We start from the raw sequence: 17208 nt of genomic DNA, 5'->3' as shown, positions 1-17208 counted from the left end.
TAATATGTAATAAAACAAAAATCTTAAATTTCAGTCTGAAAAAAAACCTAGCTGTAGCATTTGTTGCCCAGTCTTTGGGTTAATCCAGTCTTTGTGTTGTCGGTTGTTTGGACCCTAAGGGAAAAAAGTTAGTCTGAGAAAAGCTAGTTGGAGCATTTATTGCTCAGTCTCTGTGTTATCTATCCAGTCTATGTGTTGTCCATCTCTTTGTGATCGATTACTTGGGCTAGCCCTTTTGAAGTTGATTTGCATGCTTTTTGTTGTTGAAGAAATCAAGAATTGAGTTTGGGCTAATTGTTTTGTGACCAAACAATTTGAGAAAATTTGAGACATCCATGTCTCAAATAATAAGAGGTTTTCCTTGGTCGAATCTGATTTTTATAAGTTTTGTTGCTATTCATATTTTTTCGTTCCCTGTAGATAACATAAACATAACCATGTTCCCATCCTACAACTATTGCAGGTTTCTATTTTAACATCAGCACATCCTTATAGTCTATTGGTTGGCCTAGTTCCTCAGTTTTTCCAATGACCCAGTGTCTCTCAGCTGCTGCTGATCCTTTTTCACCAAGATTAAGAAAAATGAGAGTTAACAAAGCATTATTTAGTCAGTTCCTGGGGGTTTCTTTTTCTCCTTTTTTGTTTAATAAGCATCTCTTTTTAGATACGGTTGGTTCTTTGTCTAATTGTGTGTCTTGCGTCTTGTGTGGTATACCAGAAACAGGATCTCATTCCAGGTGGTTACGAGCCACCCTGTGGTTGTTAGGAATTGAACTCAGGACCTCTGGGAGAACATTCAGTACTCTCTAACTGCTGAGCCGTCTCTCCAGCTCCAGGAGAACCACATTTTGAGTGCTTAGCTTTTCATGAATTATCCACTGGAATTTTAGTGTTTTTTTTTTTAGTGCTTATTGTTTATAAACCACTAGCCTTTTATTTTTATAAAATTTAAAATGACTATTAAAATATCTTTAATGTCAAACCTTATAGTTCTTTTGTAAAACTTAGGTATAATTGCTTAGATTAGTACTATGTTGATATCTGATTTTAAATTAAGAGACATTTTCAAAAACAAAAAGCATGCTTGGTAAATTTAGATAATGTCTGTACCCAAAGATGAGTAAATAGCAATGGGATGTTGGTATTGACCAGGAAGCTTCCTTCCTGCTTGCCAGCTGTCATGGTACTAGAGAATTTGTAATTCCTTTGTGTGAATTAGTGATTGCGGAGGAAGGATGATAGTGGTACTGCAAACAGGTTGAGTCTTGTCCTATTTGTTTTATTTGCCTTTTGACATGATAAACTTCCCATTTTCAACAGAATTTAACATTTTTTAGATAGCTGAATTTTTTTTTTATGGATCTTGCTTCATAAAGTGACAAATGAGTAATTTCCAAATAACTTAAAAAAGGCATTTCTCTTATCTATAGGACTTGTGTAAGAGCTGTGGTCATATATGGAGGAACCCAGTTTGGTCATTCAGTTCGACAGATAGTACAAGGGTGTAACATATTGTGTGCTACTCCAGGGAGGCTGATGGACATCATAGGCAAAGAAAAGGTAAGCCTTAAAAAGCAATAGGTTGTTAGCCTGATGGTCATTTTATAGGGAAAGGGAGGGAATGATGAGAGATGTATTTCCTAGGTTTGGTTCTAGTGGGTGCTTTCAATTAATTTTCAAAATTGTCAAGATAATCGCACAGGATAATAGCATTTTCCATATTATACTTGTGGAAACAAAACGAGGCTAACAATTTACTCAAAAAATCTTTAGTTAGCTCTAATCAATGAGTTAGGGCTAGAGTCTGTGTCTGATTTCAGTAATATTTTATTACATGGAAGAAACTACAATGAGTATTTTAATATAGTTTCATATATATTTTGGTGAAATAGTTTTTTTCCTAAGACACACTCTTAATATTTTTAACATCAATAACTTTGTCTTCTGCTAAAGCATGTGAATGGTAATAATGGGAGTTGTCAACTTTCTAAGTCTTTTAAGAAGAGATTTTATTTACTTGGAATCTTATACCCAATTATTACATCTCTTAATTCTTTAAGTTCATGTTAATGAACTGCAATTGATTATTTTGCATTCTATAAAGAAGATACTTAAAAACACTTGTTGGTAAATGTTCCTTTAAAATTATATTTATTAAAAATAGCTAACGAAGCCAATGTCAGATATTTATTAACCATCTTTGTGTTAGTATCAAAGTTACTTGTAGTTCCAGGACAGCCAGAGCTATATAGTGAGACCCAGTCTCCAAAAAGAAAAAAGTTAATCTATTTTCAGTATTTCATGGTATTAGATTTTATTTTCTTGCATTAAAGTTAGATTTTTATCATGATTTTATCAAGATTAGATAGTATGAATCCATGCTGTCTGCTATAAGTTAACTATTAGCCATATGTTACTATATATATATTTTATAATAAAACATTTAGTTTCATATTTATTCCAATTACATTTTTCAAATTACATATGGTTAGTGCCTAATAAGTTAGACACTGGAGATAATAGAACGTTCTAGTATAAAGTATTACTGTAGATATTTTAGGTTCTATTAAACTTAATTTGTAACACATTTTATATATTAGTAAAAGTTTAGATCAGCTATACTATGATTATCTATGATGAGACCAATAATTCTCATCATTGTATGCCTTGATTTTCTGTGCTTTAGATAGGGTAAACACCATGACCAAAACCAACTTGGTTATCACAGACTATCATTGAAGGAAGTTAGGGCAGGAACTCAAGGCTTAGCAGGAATTTGGAGGCCATGAACTGAAAGCTGAGGCCATGGACGAATTTTGCTTCCTATAGCAACTCAGGACTTCCAGACCAGAGGTGGCACCACACACTGTGAGCGGGGCCCTCCCACACAAATCATCAAATCAAATGCCCCCAGGCTCCCCAGGCCAGTTTGATAAAGGCATGTTTTTCAAGTGAGGTGTTCTTCCCAGCTGATTCTAGTTGTGTCAAGATGACATACAACTAGCCAGCATAACCACTAAGTACTTTTTAAAAGTTGAAATTGTGGAGCATATTTTAGCTTAATGTAAACTAGTATGTATGTTCTGGTTTTTGTCTTTGAAAAATATCTTTAAAGATTGGCCTCAAACAAGTCAAGTACTTAGTTTTGGATGAAGCTGATCGAATGTTGGATATGGGTTTTGGACCAGAGATGAAGAAACTAATTTCTTGTCCAGGAATGCCATCAAAGGAACAACGCCAAACCCTTTTATTCAGTGCTACTTTTCCAGAAGAAATCCAGAGGTAAATATCTTTCTTCTCAAAAACGAAAGTGAATGGTAGTGTGTGCCTTTGGTCCCAACACTCAGGAGACAGAGAAATATGAATCTCTGTGTTTGAGGCCAGTCAGGCTTACATAGTGAGACTCTGCCTCAAAATTAATTAATTTAGAGGTAGGTAAGATGCCTGTCATGCAAGTATATAGATGTGAGTGTCATCCCTACCACACATGTACGGAGTTGGCTTCTTCCTCCAGTGCTCGGGAGGCAGAGACCAAGAAACCCCTAGGGCTCCTTGGCCAGCCAGTTTAGCTTGTGATAGGCAGATCCCAGATTTCAGTAAGAAACCCTGTCTCAGAAACGAAGGTTGACCTCTGGCCTCCCTATGCACAACCATAACATACAAACATGCAGATGTATGGACATGTGAGCATGCGTGCATGTACACATACACAAAGTTGTTACCAAACAGAGCTTTGCACATGCAGTACAGAAGTAAGCATATGCTTGAAAGTTTGCCGCTTTTCTTATGTTTCAATTTTATTCCTGGTTATCATTATAACCTCTCCTCCCTCCCCTCTCCCATCTCCCCGCTCCTACCCGTGTATATAGCTGGGAACCAGTAAGTGTTTACTAAAGTTATTCTCACTATGCTTTATTTTTAATCCTAAATGTATAGAATTGGTCTTTGGTAGAAAGTTCATAAACCAATTATTGTCAGATACTTGGGAATCATCCTGTGTATCCTGAGGTCTTGTAAATTCAGAGACTGGGATTGCGCATCTTTCTTGGGTAGCAACTTCTCCTATCAGCTTGTTCCTTACTTGGCACAGGGAGCCTGAACAGTCTAGGCAAAGGCAGTAGCCTAGATCCGGCAGAGTTGTTGCTCTTTTGTTTGATGAAACTGTTGTCTTTGAGGACTAGGAACTCTGTTCCTCTCCATCTAAGAGGAAGATGATTTCCCAAGTTAGTTGACTAGTGAGGGAGTGACGGTGGATGGTGTACACCATAAAGATCCGTGTTTCTAGGACTAGGATGCTGTGTTGTGTTGCTTGGCATCCTCTCATAAAGTGTTGCCTCCAAGGTGATCCCACCCATGGGCTGTTCTGTGCACAGAAAGCACAGTTCATGCAGGCTTGGAGCTTGGGTAGCGCAGTGTGTGATGTAATCTGTGGCTCCCAGAATACAGGGCTGCTGCTTTGATGCATAGTTGCTCTCAGGTCTCACAAAATATGTGGGACCCTGTGCTAGTGTGTCAGACTCCACAAGACCTTGGCTAGGCATGGCCATTGATTTATTTTACTTATGTAACCAACACTTTTCAAAGAAAAATTAAAAGGTCTTTATTGTAGAAAAACTAAATCATAGAATATTAGAAAAATTCTTAGTGGTACTTAAGGTAGTCATTTCTTTTCCTAAAATTCAATATTTTTCTAAATTCAGTAGTGGTATTTGTGGATCTTTTATGAGTCTTGTTTAGTTGTTAACCTTGGATATACATGATCAATAGAAGATCTCTTGACTTTTAAATTATTGACATTTTGTTTCCAGATTCATTTATTATTTTTTAAAAATGATTTGCTAATGATTGCATTGTATGTTAAATTTGAAATGGAGCGTCTTCATTCCTATCACTGTTGATAATATGAAGTAAGCATTAACCCAAGCAATTAGCAGGTAATATTCCTGCTGCTGTCTCTTCAGATTTTCTTCAAAATAGGAAAGTATTTTTATGTTGGTCACTCAAAATGATTCGTATATATTATTGTCAGTAGTGGTATTTGTAAATCTTTTATGAGTCATGTTTGATATGCATTCATAGTTGGTCTCAAGTCTTACAAAATATGTGGGACCCTGTGCTAGTGTGTCAGATTCCACAGACCTTGGCTAGGTATGGCCATTGATTTATTTTACTTATGTGACTTATATTAACCTTGAATATACACACACAAAAAAAAAACAGAAGATCTCTTGATTTTAAATTATTTTTGTTTCTAGCCTCATTTGTTATTTTTTAAAATAATTAAAATTAACATATGCATACTATATATCATTCCCCTCCCTTTCCCTTTAACTACTCCTGTATCTCTACTCATTCTCAAATTTAGGGCCTCTTTTTAAAATTACTCTTATGTACAGATTATCTTCTCACCTCACCCACACCCACATGTTTGCATGCGCGCGCACACACACCTGTATGTACTGGGGCTGGCCAGTTAGTATTAGATCGTCAATAGCATGCTCATCCTTGGGAAGACTGGGTCTCATTCTCTCAGCAGTCACTAATTGCCCGTAGCTTTTCCCCTGTCTAAACTGGTATGCCAGCTAATGGTGTCAGTGTTGAGATCTTGTTTAGGCAGCCATTTTGTTGAAACTTCCTTGCGGGATAGTTTCCTTGACATGTACAGATTCTAACAGCAGACAGTCCTCAGGTTCTTAGAATCTTTCTACCCTGCTTTTCAGTATTCCCTGAGCCCTAGGTGTAGGAGTTACTTGGCAGATTTATCAGTTGGGGCTGAGCATCCCATGTACAGTTACCTATAGTTTTACCACTTGTAGTTTTCTATAATGGTCTTTTTCTGTTGCAGAAAGCACCTTTTTTGGTGGTGAGAGCAAGCACATTTGTACGACAAGTATTTAGGATGCGGTTAGAAACTATACTGGTTTAGTAAAAGGGCAAATAGGGTTTCCTCTAGGTTCCATGGCTTGACTTGCCATGGTAGGTAGTGAGGTTACAGTACTAGGCCTGAATTCTATCTTTGAACAGGCCTTAACTCCAACTGAGACAGTCATTGCTACCTTCAGGACACTGAGTGCCACTATTGTACTGTGGCTGGGATTCTTCAGTGCTGATCAGTATTGGGTTTGTGTCACAAGTGCTCTTCTTGAGCACAGGAATGGGCTCTGGTATTCTTTCTCTCCTCATAACTGTACAGTTTTTATATATTCCCCACCCGGCTTGCTCTTTCATTGTAGATCTCCATAAGAGTGGTCATTAATAACCATATGGCATAGTCAGTATGAGACTGTCTTAAAATTCCCTCTGCCAATGACATTAGCCCCAAAGTTTTAAGTTTAGCCTTTGACAAATTTTTGGATCTGCCAAAAACAACTATATTCTTTGCCAAAATAACACAAGAATGATCTCTAGGACAGTTGCTTTTGTTCTTTGAAACCTCTTGAGCTGGGCTTCAGCTGTCCACATTGCTGTCAGCACTCTTATTTGCCGTGCTCCAATTTCAACCAATTTCCTAATACAAAGTCCTAAAGTTCACATTCCACCAACAAGCATGGTCAGGCAATATTCCACTCTCTGGTATCAATAGTACCACGAAGGACTGAGCATTCAAACTTAGGATCGTATGGGGCCATTCTCATTCCAACCACCCAGAGCAGGAGAGCGTGCATGGCCTTCCCACTGAAAGCTAGTCCCCAGGGAGTAGGTTTCCAGGCCACATCTAGCTTGATTTTTCCCATGTTTGAAGTTGAAGTCGTCAGCCATAGGAACTTAACCTCAGTTCTGGGAGACAACCAAGGGCAACAGTAATAACTGTCTTATGCCATGAGTTTCTAAGACTCCAGTGACTAACAACTGGAGGAGGTTTTTCATCTAGATTCTGGGCGTTTCCTTAGATAATCTATGGCTTTGGGGAGAGCATTATCACCCCGAGTATTCACTGCCCTCTCATTGAACCTGAAGCTCCTTCACTGGCCTAGCCCGGCTAGCCAGTGAGCTCTGGGATCTGCCTGTCTCTACCACCAGGTCTAGAATTGCAGATTCATGCTTCTCTCACCAGATTTGATGTGGATGCTGGAGAGCTAAACTCAGATCCTCAGGGTTTCACGTTGATCTTGGAGCCAGGCTGGTAGCCAATGAACCCAGTGATCTCCTTTTTCTGCTCCCCACAGAGCCCTGTTTCCTTTTTCTTTTAACTTTGCTCTAACAAACGGCTGCACGAGATGCTTCCTCTCTCCGTCTCGATTGTTTTAACAATTGTATCCGCTTTCCTGCAAATGACATGATTTGAGTTTTGTGATTGGTACTTCTATATTGTGTTTTGCGATATTTTAAAATCACCTGTGGATGGACACTTAGGCTGACTATATTTGTTAGGTACTGTGAATAATTCAACACTAAATGTGGGTATTCATGTATCTCTTGTGTGCTGACTTCATTTCTTTCAGATACTAGCTGGATACCATGGTAGGTTGTACTTTTTGACAACTGTGTACTGTTTTCCATGGCAGCTGTATTCTTTACACTCTCATGACCAAGAGGTGTTCTTCTCTGTGTTCGTTCCAGCACTTAGTTCTTTACAATATACTTCTGATGGCTAAAAGATTCTCCAGTATATATTTTATTAGCTACTTTTACTTCCCCTAAGTGCCTATTCACGTGCTCATGTTTTGATTGAACTGCTTGTTCTTTCAGTATTAAGATTTTAGGTTCTTTTCAATTCTGAATATTGTTTTTATCAAAGGAATAGCTAAAGAGTTTTCTCCTACTCTCTATATTATCTCTTTGTTCTGTTGACTGCTTCTTTGCTGTGCAGCCGCTCTTTAATACAATTCCACTTACCAATTCTTGGTTTTGTTCCCTGGGACGCTGGGATCGTATGTAGGAAGTCCTTGTTGGTACCAGGATCTTGAAGTTAACTCTCTGCCTCTCTGGCAGTAGTTTGGGTATTTAGGCCTTTGGCTGTGCTGAGCAGATTTCTGTGCACATGAGAGCTGCATGTCTGGTTTCAGCATACTGCGCATGCTCAGCCTGTTCCCCAGCTCCACTGGCTGAGGCTCTGTTTACTCCTCAGTGCTGTTGTTGGTTGGTTTGGTTTGGTTTGGTTTTTAAGACAGGGTCTCACTATCTTGCCCTGGCTTTCCTGAGACTCATTCTATAGACCAGGCTGACCTTAAAGGCACAGAGATTCACCTGGCTTTGCCTTTCAAGTGTGGGAATTAAAGGTACATACCACCAAGCCTGGTACTGTCCAGGGTGCTATTGATGCCTTCATTGAGATTCAGTTGTTACAGATGTATGCCTTCGCTTTTGGATTCTTACTCCATTCTCGTGTGTCTCATTTATGCTGCCACCATAAAGTTTTGTTACTTTGCACTGTAGTACAAAGTAGTACTACTTTGTAGTTTTGAAATCAGGTTTAAGGACCTGAAATCTTTGTGTCACTTATCTTTGCTATTGCTATGGGGTAAATATATAGACTGGCTTGTTAGAACCCTTCTCACTGTCAGGTGATCATCGGGGTGTTTTCATGTACTCTGTAATTTAATTTCAAGTATCTGCTAAAGTTCAACTAGGACTGGGTTTTAAGTAGAAGAAAGTACAGTTTATTTTGTCTGGGCTTGGTGATGTAATTGAGTGGCAAAATGTGCCACCTAGCACTGCACAGAAGCAAACAAGCAACCACAGACTGAAACAAAACAGATGATCAAAATAGAAAACAACTACTACAACACTGACAAATCAGAATGTGCAAAACACAGTAGGACAAACTGAAGTGATAGATAGAAAGGAATTTTTGAAAGGAAGAGAAACAAAAAAACATCAAAAGAAGTTTTTCCTTATTTAGACTAATTTTGAAGCAAAAATACTTTGAATTATGGTATTACTTCTTTACATTCCTTTACTTTTCTGTCTTTGAAAAATATTCAGATTGATAATTATTTTAAACTTACTCAGATTTAAGTTTCTTTCCTTAGCGATCCTGTGGATGAAGCCTAAACTTTTTGAAGGTTCTTCTACATAGATTTCCTTTGTCCCTTTGTCCCTTTCCTACCCATTTCTCATGTGCATATTTCTTGGACATGAATATGTTTAATATCATATGCAGTAAATGGTAACTATTCTGATGCTGAATTTAAAAAATTAATTTGTCCTACTTGAGGCTAATACTATTGTATTCAGCTCTACTCACAGTATCATGAATGTGTAAGCAGTTGAAGGGATGACAGACTCAGAATTTCAGTTGCCTGGGAGAGAGGGTGTTAACTCTTGACGGAGGATACTAAAAAATAGCTTTCTGAAAACATGTGCATACATTACAGTATGCAATAATTAACATTACATAGATTGATTAAGTTTGTATATATACATTTAGGAATGAATATACATATGTGCATATATATAACAATTAAAATGAGGTCATAAATTTAAAAGGGAGCAAGGTAGAAGGTAGGGTATATGGGAGAGTATGGAGGGAGGAAGGTAAGGAGAAAATTATATAATTTCAAAAATTAAAAAAATAATTAGAGAAAACTAAGGAAAATGTTTTGGTTTTATGCAAGAGAATAAATATGGAGCAAGAAGAAGTAGTAATTTGTGAGTAATTTATGTAAGTTCTGGGTATGCTGAGTCTGGGCTATTTTGTGACATTCAAGGAAACAACTAGAAAATAAGGGACTGCTACACAGCAGGAAGAACTGACCAAGCGGTGTCCCCATTGAGTGTGCTTATGGATGCGGTAAAGCAGCGCCTTCAGTTGCTTGCTTATAGTAAATATTATATGTCAAAGTGTTGATCTTTCAACTGCAACCTTATACAATTCTTCATGGCCCTTAGGTCTTATTTTTCTATATGTATCATGGCATGAAAATCATTTACCTGCAATCTGGTTTACTCATAATAATTTACAGAAGAGTAACTTAATATTTCAGAAAACAAATCTGAACAGTAACATGTATTCATAAGTATTGAGGTTAGAAGAGAATTGTGCGTTAGGGCTACAATCAGTTCCTCCCTGCTTCCTTCCTTCCATCCTTCCCTCCCTTTCATAGGACAGGGTCTTCTATGTCCCAGACGGGCCTCAAGTTCACTATGTAGCTTTGGGTCATATTGAACGTCTGGGGGTCATCCTGCCTCTCTATCCTGAGTGCTGAGATTGTAGGCAGGCTCTACCCCAGCCTGGTTGACATGGTGTTGGCAATCAAACCCAGGCCTTTGTACGCGCTGAAGGAGCACTCTTAACAGCTGAGCTGTATTCCCAGGCCCCCTTGCAGTTCAGTGTTTAATGTAAAAAATTCTGCTTGTTAGAGTCAGCATTGTAGCTCATATGTTTATTGTTATGCACACATATATATAATTTTTCATAGAGAATTTACTGGAAGTTCCTGTGTTCATAATTTGACACAAATGTTTTGCTACTAAGTATATTTTAAAGATCTTGACATTTTATTCTGATCTTTGAAAATAGTACTTGAATGACATAAGTAATGACTTTGCCACTGTTCTGTGTTGGTGTCTAGTCAGAATGAGATGATATTAACAGTATGATATTAACAGTATGATATTAACAGGGCTGAGCACGAGTGCTGAGGGTAAAGGCTGAAGCACAATGTTCTCTCTCTCTCTCAAGGTTGGCTGGGGACTTTCTAAAGTCCAGTTACTTGTTTGTCGCTGTTGGGCAAGTGGGAGGAGCTTGCAGAGATGTTCAGCAGACGATCCTTCAAGTTGGCCAGTATTCAAAAAGAGAAAAGCTTGTTGAGATTCTACGAAACATAGGTACCTCATTTTAATAGAATTATTTTTGTCATGTTTTTTTAATTTTAAAACATTTACTTATTTTTAAAGTCATTGTTTTGAATAAATTTTAATAAATCTTATTTTTCTATAAATCTTTTATAGGTGACTTTATGGCTTAGTTTTTGTATAAATTATATAAGAACATTCCTTTAGCTCTATAAAAGTTAAATATAGAAGGTATTTGAGACTTACCTAAATACTTGGCTAAAAAGTATTTCAGCAGAAGTATTTATATATATATGTGTGTGTGTGTGTTTATTACATATACATATATTTTATGTATGTGTATATATGAAAACTAGAAAGGTGTTATAGTAATACATGTTTTTATCTATTGAGTAACAGCGACACTGTTATCATGCTTTCATGAGTGTAAGGCAGGCAGGTTGTGATCTTGAAGCCAGTCTCTGGCTTACATAGCAAGCCCCAGTCTTCAAAGGGAAAACAGCCTGAGCTCTTGCTGATTTTAGCTGGTTCCTCATTTCTTACCTACTAATGAGTCTTCCCATATTCATAAGATTTAAGGTGTTTCAAAGCTACAGGGTACTTGAGAATCTAGTTCTGTCTTTCATAATACCCAGGAGAAATTTTTTCTCTGCCTTCTTCCAAATCATTATTATTATTGTTGCTGTTGTTTAATTATCTTTAATCATTTTTTTAAAATCCAGTTGTTATCCCCTTCCTGATCCACCCTCTGACAGTTCCTCATCCCGTTCCTCCTCTCTTATCTCGATGAGGATGTCCCCACTCCCTGGGGCCTCAAGTCTCTGAAGGGCTAGGTACATCTTCTCTCACTGAGGCCAGACCATGCAGCTGTATGCTGTATATGTGTTGAGGACTTCGTACCAGCTGGTGTATGCTGCCTGGTTGGTGGCCCAGTATCTGAGAGATTCCAGGGGTACAAGTTAGTTGAGACTGCTGGTCTTCTATGGGGTCCCCCTCCTCCTTGGCTTTTTCCAGTCTTTCCCTAATTCAACCACAGGGGTCCCTGGCTTCTGTCCATTTGTTGGGTGTAAGTATCGCATCTGTCTTGGTCAGCTGTTTGTTGGGCCTCTTGGAGGGAAGCCATGCTAGGTTCCTGTCTGTAAGCACATCATAGCATCAGTAATTAGTGTCAGGCCTTGGAGCCTCCCCTTGAGATGGATCCCAATTTGGGCCCGTCATTGGATCTCCTTTCCCTCAGGCTCTTCTCCACTTTTATCCCTGAAGTTCTTTTAGATAGGAACAATTCTGGGTCAGAGTTTTTGACTTTGGGATGGCTTTTTTTTTTTCCATCCTTTTTTTCCACTGGAGATGGGCTCTACAGGGTCCCTATCCTCACTGTAGGGCATTTCATCTAAGGTTCCTCCCTTTGAGTCTTGAGAGTCTCTCACCTCCCAGGTCTCTGGTACTTTCTAGAGGGTCCCCTCAACCTCCTACCTCCCAAAGTTGCCTTTTCCATTCTTTCTGCTGGCCCTCAGGGCTTCACTCCTGTTTCAAATTATTTTTTATCTTACATTGTTTGTTTTACTCTGTTTCGCTTTCTGACGTAGCTTATTTTGAGCAGGAGAAAGTTTGTATGGGCATCTTGCTGTCTACTTAGGTGCTGCACTTAGCCCCCACTTTCATTCTCCTAGTTTAGTTAAGTTGGTTTCATTTTGAATGTCAGTGTTGAGACAGAGAAATGAGAAGTGAAGAAGTCACTTTCATAATAATGAGCAAAAAAAGAAAAAAAGCTAGACATGTGAGTTAGCAAGCTAAAGGCTCTGACTTTCACTTTCCCAGGTCTTTTTATTTTATTTGTAGATAAGTATAGCTCTGAATGGCTTGGAACTCTGTGTAGACCAGACTGTTCTAGAATTTAAGGTAATCCTCCTGCCTCCTCTTGCCACGTGTTGACCCACCATGCTGGGCTTTAATTTATAGTGTTTTATAAAAATGTCTTTTCCATTACCACCCTCTTCTCCTCTCTTTTCCATCCCTTCCTTCCAGCCATACCTCCCATCTGCCTCCCTGTTTCCTGGTAATCTTGCCTCAACTTCTAGAGCATTATGACTGCACGTGTCATCACGATGTCCAGCTTAGAAAGTTCGGGAAAAACAAACACTTATTTTGAGATGAAAAGCTTCACCAGATGTTTCCTAACACCAATAAAGTGTTGTGAGTCACATAACATTTTAATAGTTTTACATATAACACCCTTAATTCTCAGTAGACAGTGCAAGCGAGAGCTTTGTTTTTTATTTCAATGTCCATAATAGTGACAGGCAGACACTAAATAACTTGTTAGATGAAGTGAGTTGACAGGGAGGTAGGAAAGAGTGACATGAGCAGCAAAAGTTCTTCCTCTCCCTAAGGCTATAGACATCTTACATCTGTCTTTCCCGGCATCTTATAGCGTAATCCCTCAGAGACTAATTCAGCAGTAGACACCACTCAATGAGGTGAGCCTTGGGATGACGCTGCCACGGAACCTTGGATCTTCTTGTGAGAATGAAAGGGGTTGCCTTAAGAGATGACATTGGAAAATAGATATAGAGTTTAGCAGCCTACAGTCAGCTGTCATTAGTGTAAAATGTCTTCCCAAAATTATCCAATCTAGGCAAAATGAAAGATTGGATAATTTTGGGAAGTAACAGACATTTATAGGAAATAAAGAGGAAAAAGAAACTGAGACATTTGCAGTTACTGAGAAATGGCTGACAGTTAGTTATACTTGCTTAAGAAAAGAAGGCACACTTACCGTTTGCTTGCTTGCTTGCTTGCTTTAATCCATCTAAAAGGAAAGCAGCTGTCTCTGTGTCTCTCTCTGTCTCTGTCTCTCTCTCACCCATCCATTCAGGAAGCACTTAACTTTTTCCATACCAGCTGCTGTCATTGCTGTTGTGATGTGGATGAGACAAAGTTCTTGCTGTGACATCATGCCTTTCTTTTTCTCTTAATTTCATTGTTTGGATGTTAATCTTGTTTTGTAGGTGATGAAAGAACTATGGTCTTTGTTGAAACCAAGAAAAAAGCCGATTTCATTGCAACTTTTCTTTGTCAAGAAAAAATATCAACTACAAGTATTCATGGGTGAGTGCAATAATATGATTTTCTAGTGAGAAAAGAACTTTTGTTTGTTGTTTAAAAGGCATGCCCCATGAAAATACTTTGGTCGGTGACAAACTGCATATCTAGTGTCTCCTGTAAGATGATATCACCTGAGAGGCAGAATCTTAGTTTGTATCTGTTCGCTTGCTCGATGGTGCAGTCACTGATGGTGCAGTCACTAACACCAGTCTGCAGTACTAGGAAATCTACAGTCAGTTCTGAGCATGGAGAACTCTGTAATTGTAGTTTAAGAATATTTCAAGCAATCATTCTTTTGCCCAGACTAAAAATAGTTGTTTTTATGCACACAACAATTTATTTTATAAATAAAATAAATAAATAAATATACATATGTATGTGTGTGTGTGTGTGTGTGTGTGTGTGTGTGTGTGTATGTATGTATGTATGTATGTATGTATGTATGTTCTGGCCCTGTTAGCTGTCTCTTACTCTGTCTTCTAATAGAGGTAGTTGTTCCAACTAAAGACTGTGAGGGGGCTGGTGAGATGGCTCAGTGGGTAAGAGCACCCAACTGCTCTTCCGAAGGTCCGAAGTTCAAATCCCAGCAACCACATGGTGGCTCACAACCATCTGTAGCGAGATCTAACTCCCTGTTATGGAGTGTGTGAAGACAGCTACAGTGTACTTACATATAATAAATAAATCTTAAAAAAAAAAAAAGATTGTGAGGATAAAATGGTAGCTGGAGTTGGATTATTATAGTACCTGGAAATTACAGTGTATATTATAGTACCTGGTTATTACAGTGTGTGGAAAGTAGGCATTTATAGTAAGTGTTGTAATTTTTAGTTTTTAAAAGCTGTCTCTTGTGAGACTATGCCGGGGCCTAGCAAACACAGAAGTGGATGCTCATAGTCAGCTATTGGATGGATCACAGGGCCCCCAATGGAGGAGCTAGAAAAAGTAACCAAGGAGCTAAAGGGGTCTGCAACCCTATAGGTGGAACAACATTATGAACTACCCAGTACCCCCAGAGCTCGTGTCTCTAGCTGCATTTGTAGCAGAAGATGGCCTAGTCGGCCATCAGTGGAAAGAGGCCCATTGGTCGTGCAAACTTTATCTGCCTCAGCACAGGGGAACGCCAGGGCCAAGAAGTGGGAGTGGGTGGGTGGGGGAGTGGGTGGGGGACTTTTGGGATAGCATTGGAAATGTAAATGAAATAAATACCTAATAAAAAATAAAATATACTATGTGATAAACTTTAATAAATTTCTCAAAAGTGGCTCTAATGTAAACTTTTTTGTTTTAAGTGATCGGGAGCAGAGGGAGAGAGAGCAAGCTCTTGGAGATTTTCGCTGTGGAAAGTGCCCAGTTCTTGTTGCTACTTCAGTGGCTGCCAGAGGGCTTGATATTGAAAATGTTCAACATGTTATCAATTTTGACCTTCCTTCTACCATTGATGAGTATGTTCATCGAATTGGACGCACTGGCCGCTGTGGAAATACTGGCAGAGCGATTTCTTTTTTTGATACTGACTCTGATAATCATTTAGCACAGCCTCTAGTTAAAGTACTGTCAGACGTAAGTTGAAACAGTTTTTAACTTTACATATTTAAAACTGAATAGTTCTTTGTTGTTGAGAGGTCTTTTACAGTTTTTGAAGTTTCATGTTGCATAAGAAATGTTTATTTTCTCCAGGCTCAACAGGATGTCCCCGCATGGCTAGAAGAGATTGCCTTCAGTACCTATGTGCCTCCCAGCTTCAGTAGCAGCACAAGAGGGGGGGCTGTGTTTGCATCTGTTGACACGAGGAAGGTTAGTGAGAAGCATTAAGGAGAGGATTTCTAATTACTCTTTAAAAATGAACTCGATTCTACAAGGTGATACTATTCAATTAAAACTGTCATTTTAATTACACACACACACATGTTTCAGGTTTATAGCCTTAACATCCCAGTTCCTTTTGCTGGTATTTGTTGGGATCTTCTGAACTTTGTAGAGAATTCTTTAATTCTGACCACATTATTAATACAAAATGCTAGACCTGTAGAGTTACAAATCTTACTGATATGCCAGGCCATTTTTCTTCTTCTTCAGTGAATCTTGGTATAGAAGAGTGTTCTAATTAAATATTTATGCCAATTTGAAGTATAATAAAATTTTCAGCTCTCTAAAAGCTTGTGACTTGAAAAAATCATTTTCTTCAGTCATTTTGAACAGTGTAGACTTCACAGGATTACATTGGCCTTTCTTTGAAGTGAATCATTTTATAGGAAGCCATTAGATGCTTAGGATAATCGAGGTAGAAAATGTGAGTCTTTGCTGTCAGTCTGGACTATGTAACATTAGGGCTCTCATAACTTGTTTCTTTCATTTTTCTTTTCTTTTCTTCTTTTAAAAGAATTACCAGGGCAAGCACACGTTGAATACAGCGGGGATTTCTTCTTCACAAGCTCCCAATCCAGTTGATGACGAGTCATGGGATTAAAGCAAACGAACATACTTCAAGTCTGATAGTTTTGATGCAGAGAAGAAAGAGTTTTTATTTTTAAAATTTTAACAGAAGTGTGAAACCTGATATTCTTATATCTCCTGTTCTTCTGTTCTTCCTCCCAACCTTTAAAAAATAGCCAGCTTCATTGATTAGTTATGTGAAATGCTGACGTTACAACACTGCAGTTACTGATACAAATGGTGTTAGCTGGAAATATTAAAGCATTCTTATATGTTTTGCTTATTTCTAGTATATTCTTCAGAAAGTTAAGACATGTTTCATGTCCAAGTGCTTAAGTCTTAGTATAGTGTTTATGATCCTATAAAACAAGCAATAGGATGTGATGTGCTTTTGTTTAATTATTGGGTCTAATTTCTACTTGATCCTTTAAAAGAATAGTGTATCAGTACAATGTAATAACATGATTTTCATGAAACAGTAGAGACTGAAGCCTTTCAAAGTTATTTGATTTTTAGATCATCAGACATGTAATGAAAATGGTTCAGTTTGCAATGTGAGCTTTGTACTTGGTGGTATGACAAATGTTTGCTTTTATAATATACAGATTTTCCTTGCAAATAAAAGATGAAACACATTTCCCCCTAAGTTTTCCAACAGCATTTTTCATTTTTCTTGTAGCACATTACAGTTCCTACCTTTCATATTTGGGTATTTTATATCTTGTGAGATCAGTATGGTGAGCAAGAAGTGTTAGACAGATACTAATATGTAAATCCATACAAATACCAAGATATTGACATGAAAATTAGTTTTAGAATCTAAACCACTTATCAACAAACATGGTATTTCAGTTTCCTCATAACTTTTTATTCATGTTTTACACTTGATAAGGAAAAAATGCTGTCATTCTCACTCAATCACAGACTTAC

General features: G+C 38.0%; 1 protein-coding gene across 7 annotated transcripts in view; it reads left to right on the top strand.

The window, feature by feature from the left end:
- The window catches only part of Ddx4 (DEAD box helicase 4), a 54301-nt gene extending 37377 nt beyond the window's left edge, over window positions 1-16924 (top strand). For 4 of the 7 annotated variants that reach the window (XM_006517524.4, XM_011244622.3, XM_011244621.3 and 1 more), the window contains exons 16-22: window positions 1431-1560; window positions 3116-3282; window positions 10625-10770; window positions 13746-13845; window positions 15135-15405; window positions 15523-15639; window positions 16226-16913. In XM_006517524.4, coding sequence (XP_006517587.1) covers window positions 1431-1560; window positions 3116-3282; window positions 10625-10770; window positions 13746-13845; window positions 15135-15405; window positions 15523-15639; window positions 16226-16312 — 1018 coding nt within the window. In that variant the 3' untranslated portion in view covers window positions 16313-16913. Of the gene's footprint in view, window positions 1-1430; window positions 1561-3115; window positions 3283-10624; window positions 10771-13745; window positions 13846-15134; window positions 15406-15522; window positions 15640-16225 lie in introns of all 7 variants that reach the window. The other 3 variants (XM_011244618.2, NM_010029.2, NM_001145885.1) reach the window with 1 other exon arrangement.
- Window positions 16925-17208: the final 284 nt, after the last annotated feature.

The sequence above is a fragment of the Mus musculus genome, chromosome 13 (genome assembly GCF_000001635.26).
Source record: "Mus musculus strain C57BL/6J chromosome 13, GRCm38.p6 C57BL/6J".
Classification (NCBI taxonomy): Eukaryota; Metazoa; Chordata; class Mammalia; order Rodentia; family Muridae; genus Mus; species Mus musculus.
Note: the sequence above shows the minus strand (reverse complement) of the source record. Positions and strands in the feature narration are given on the sequence as shown.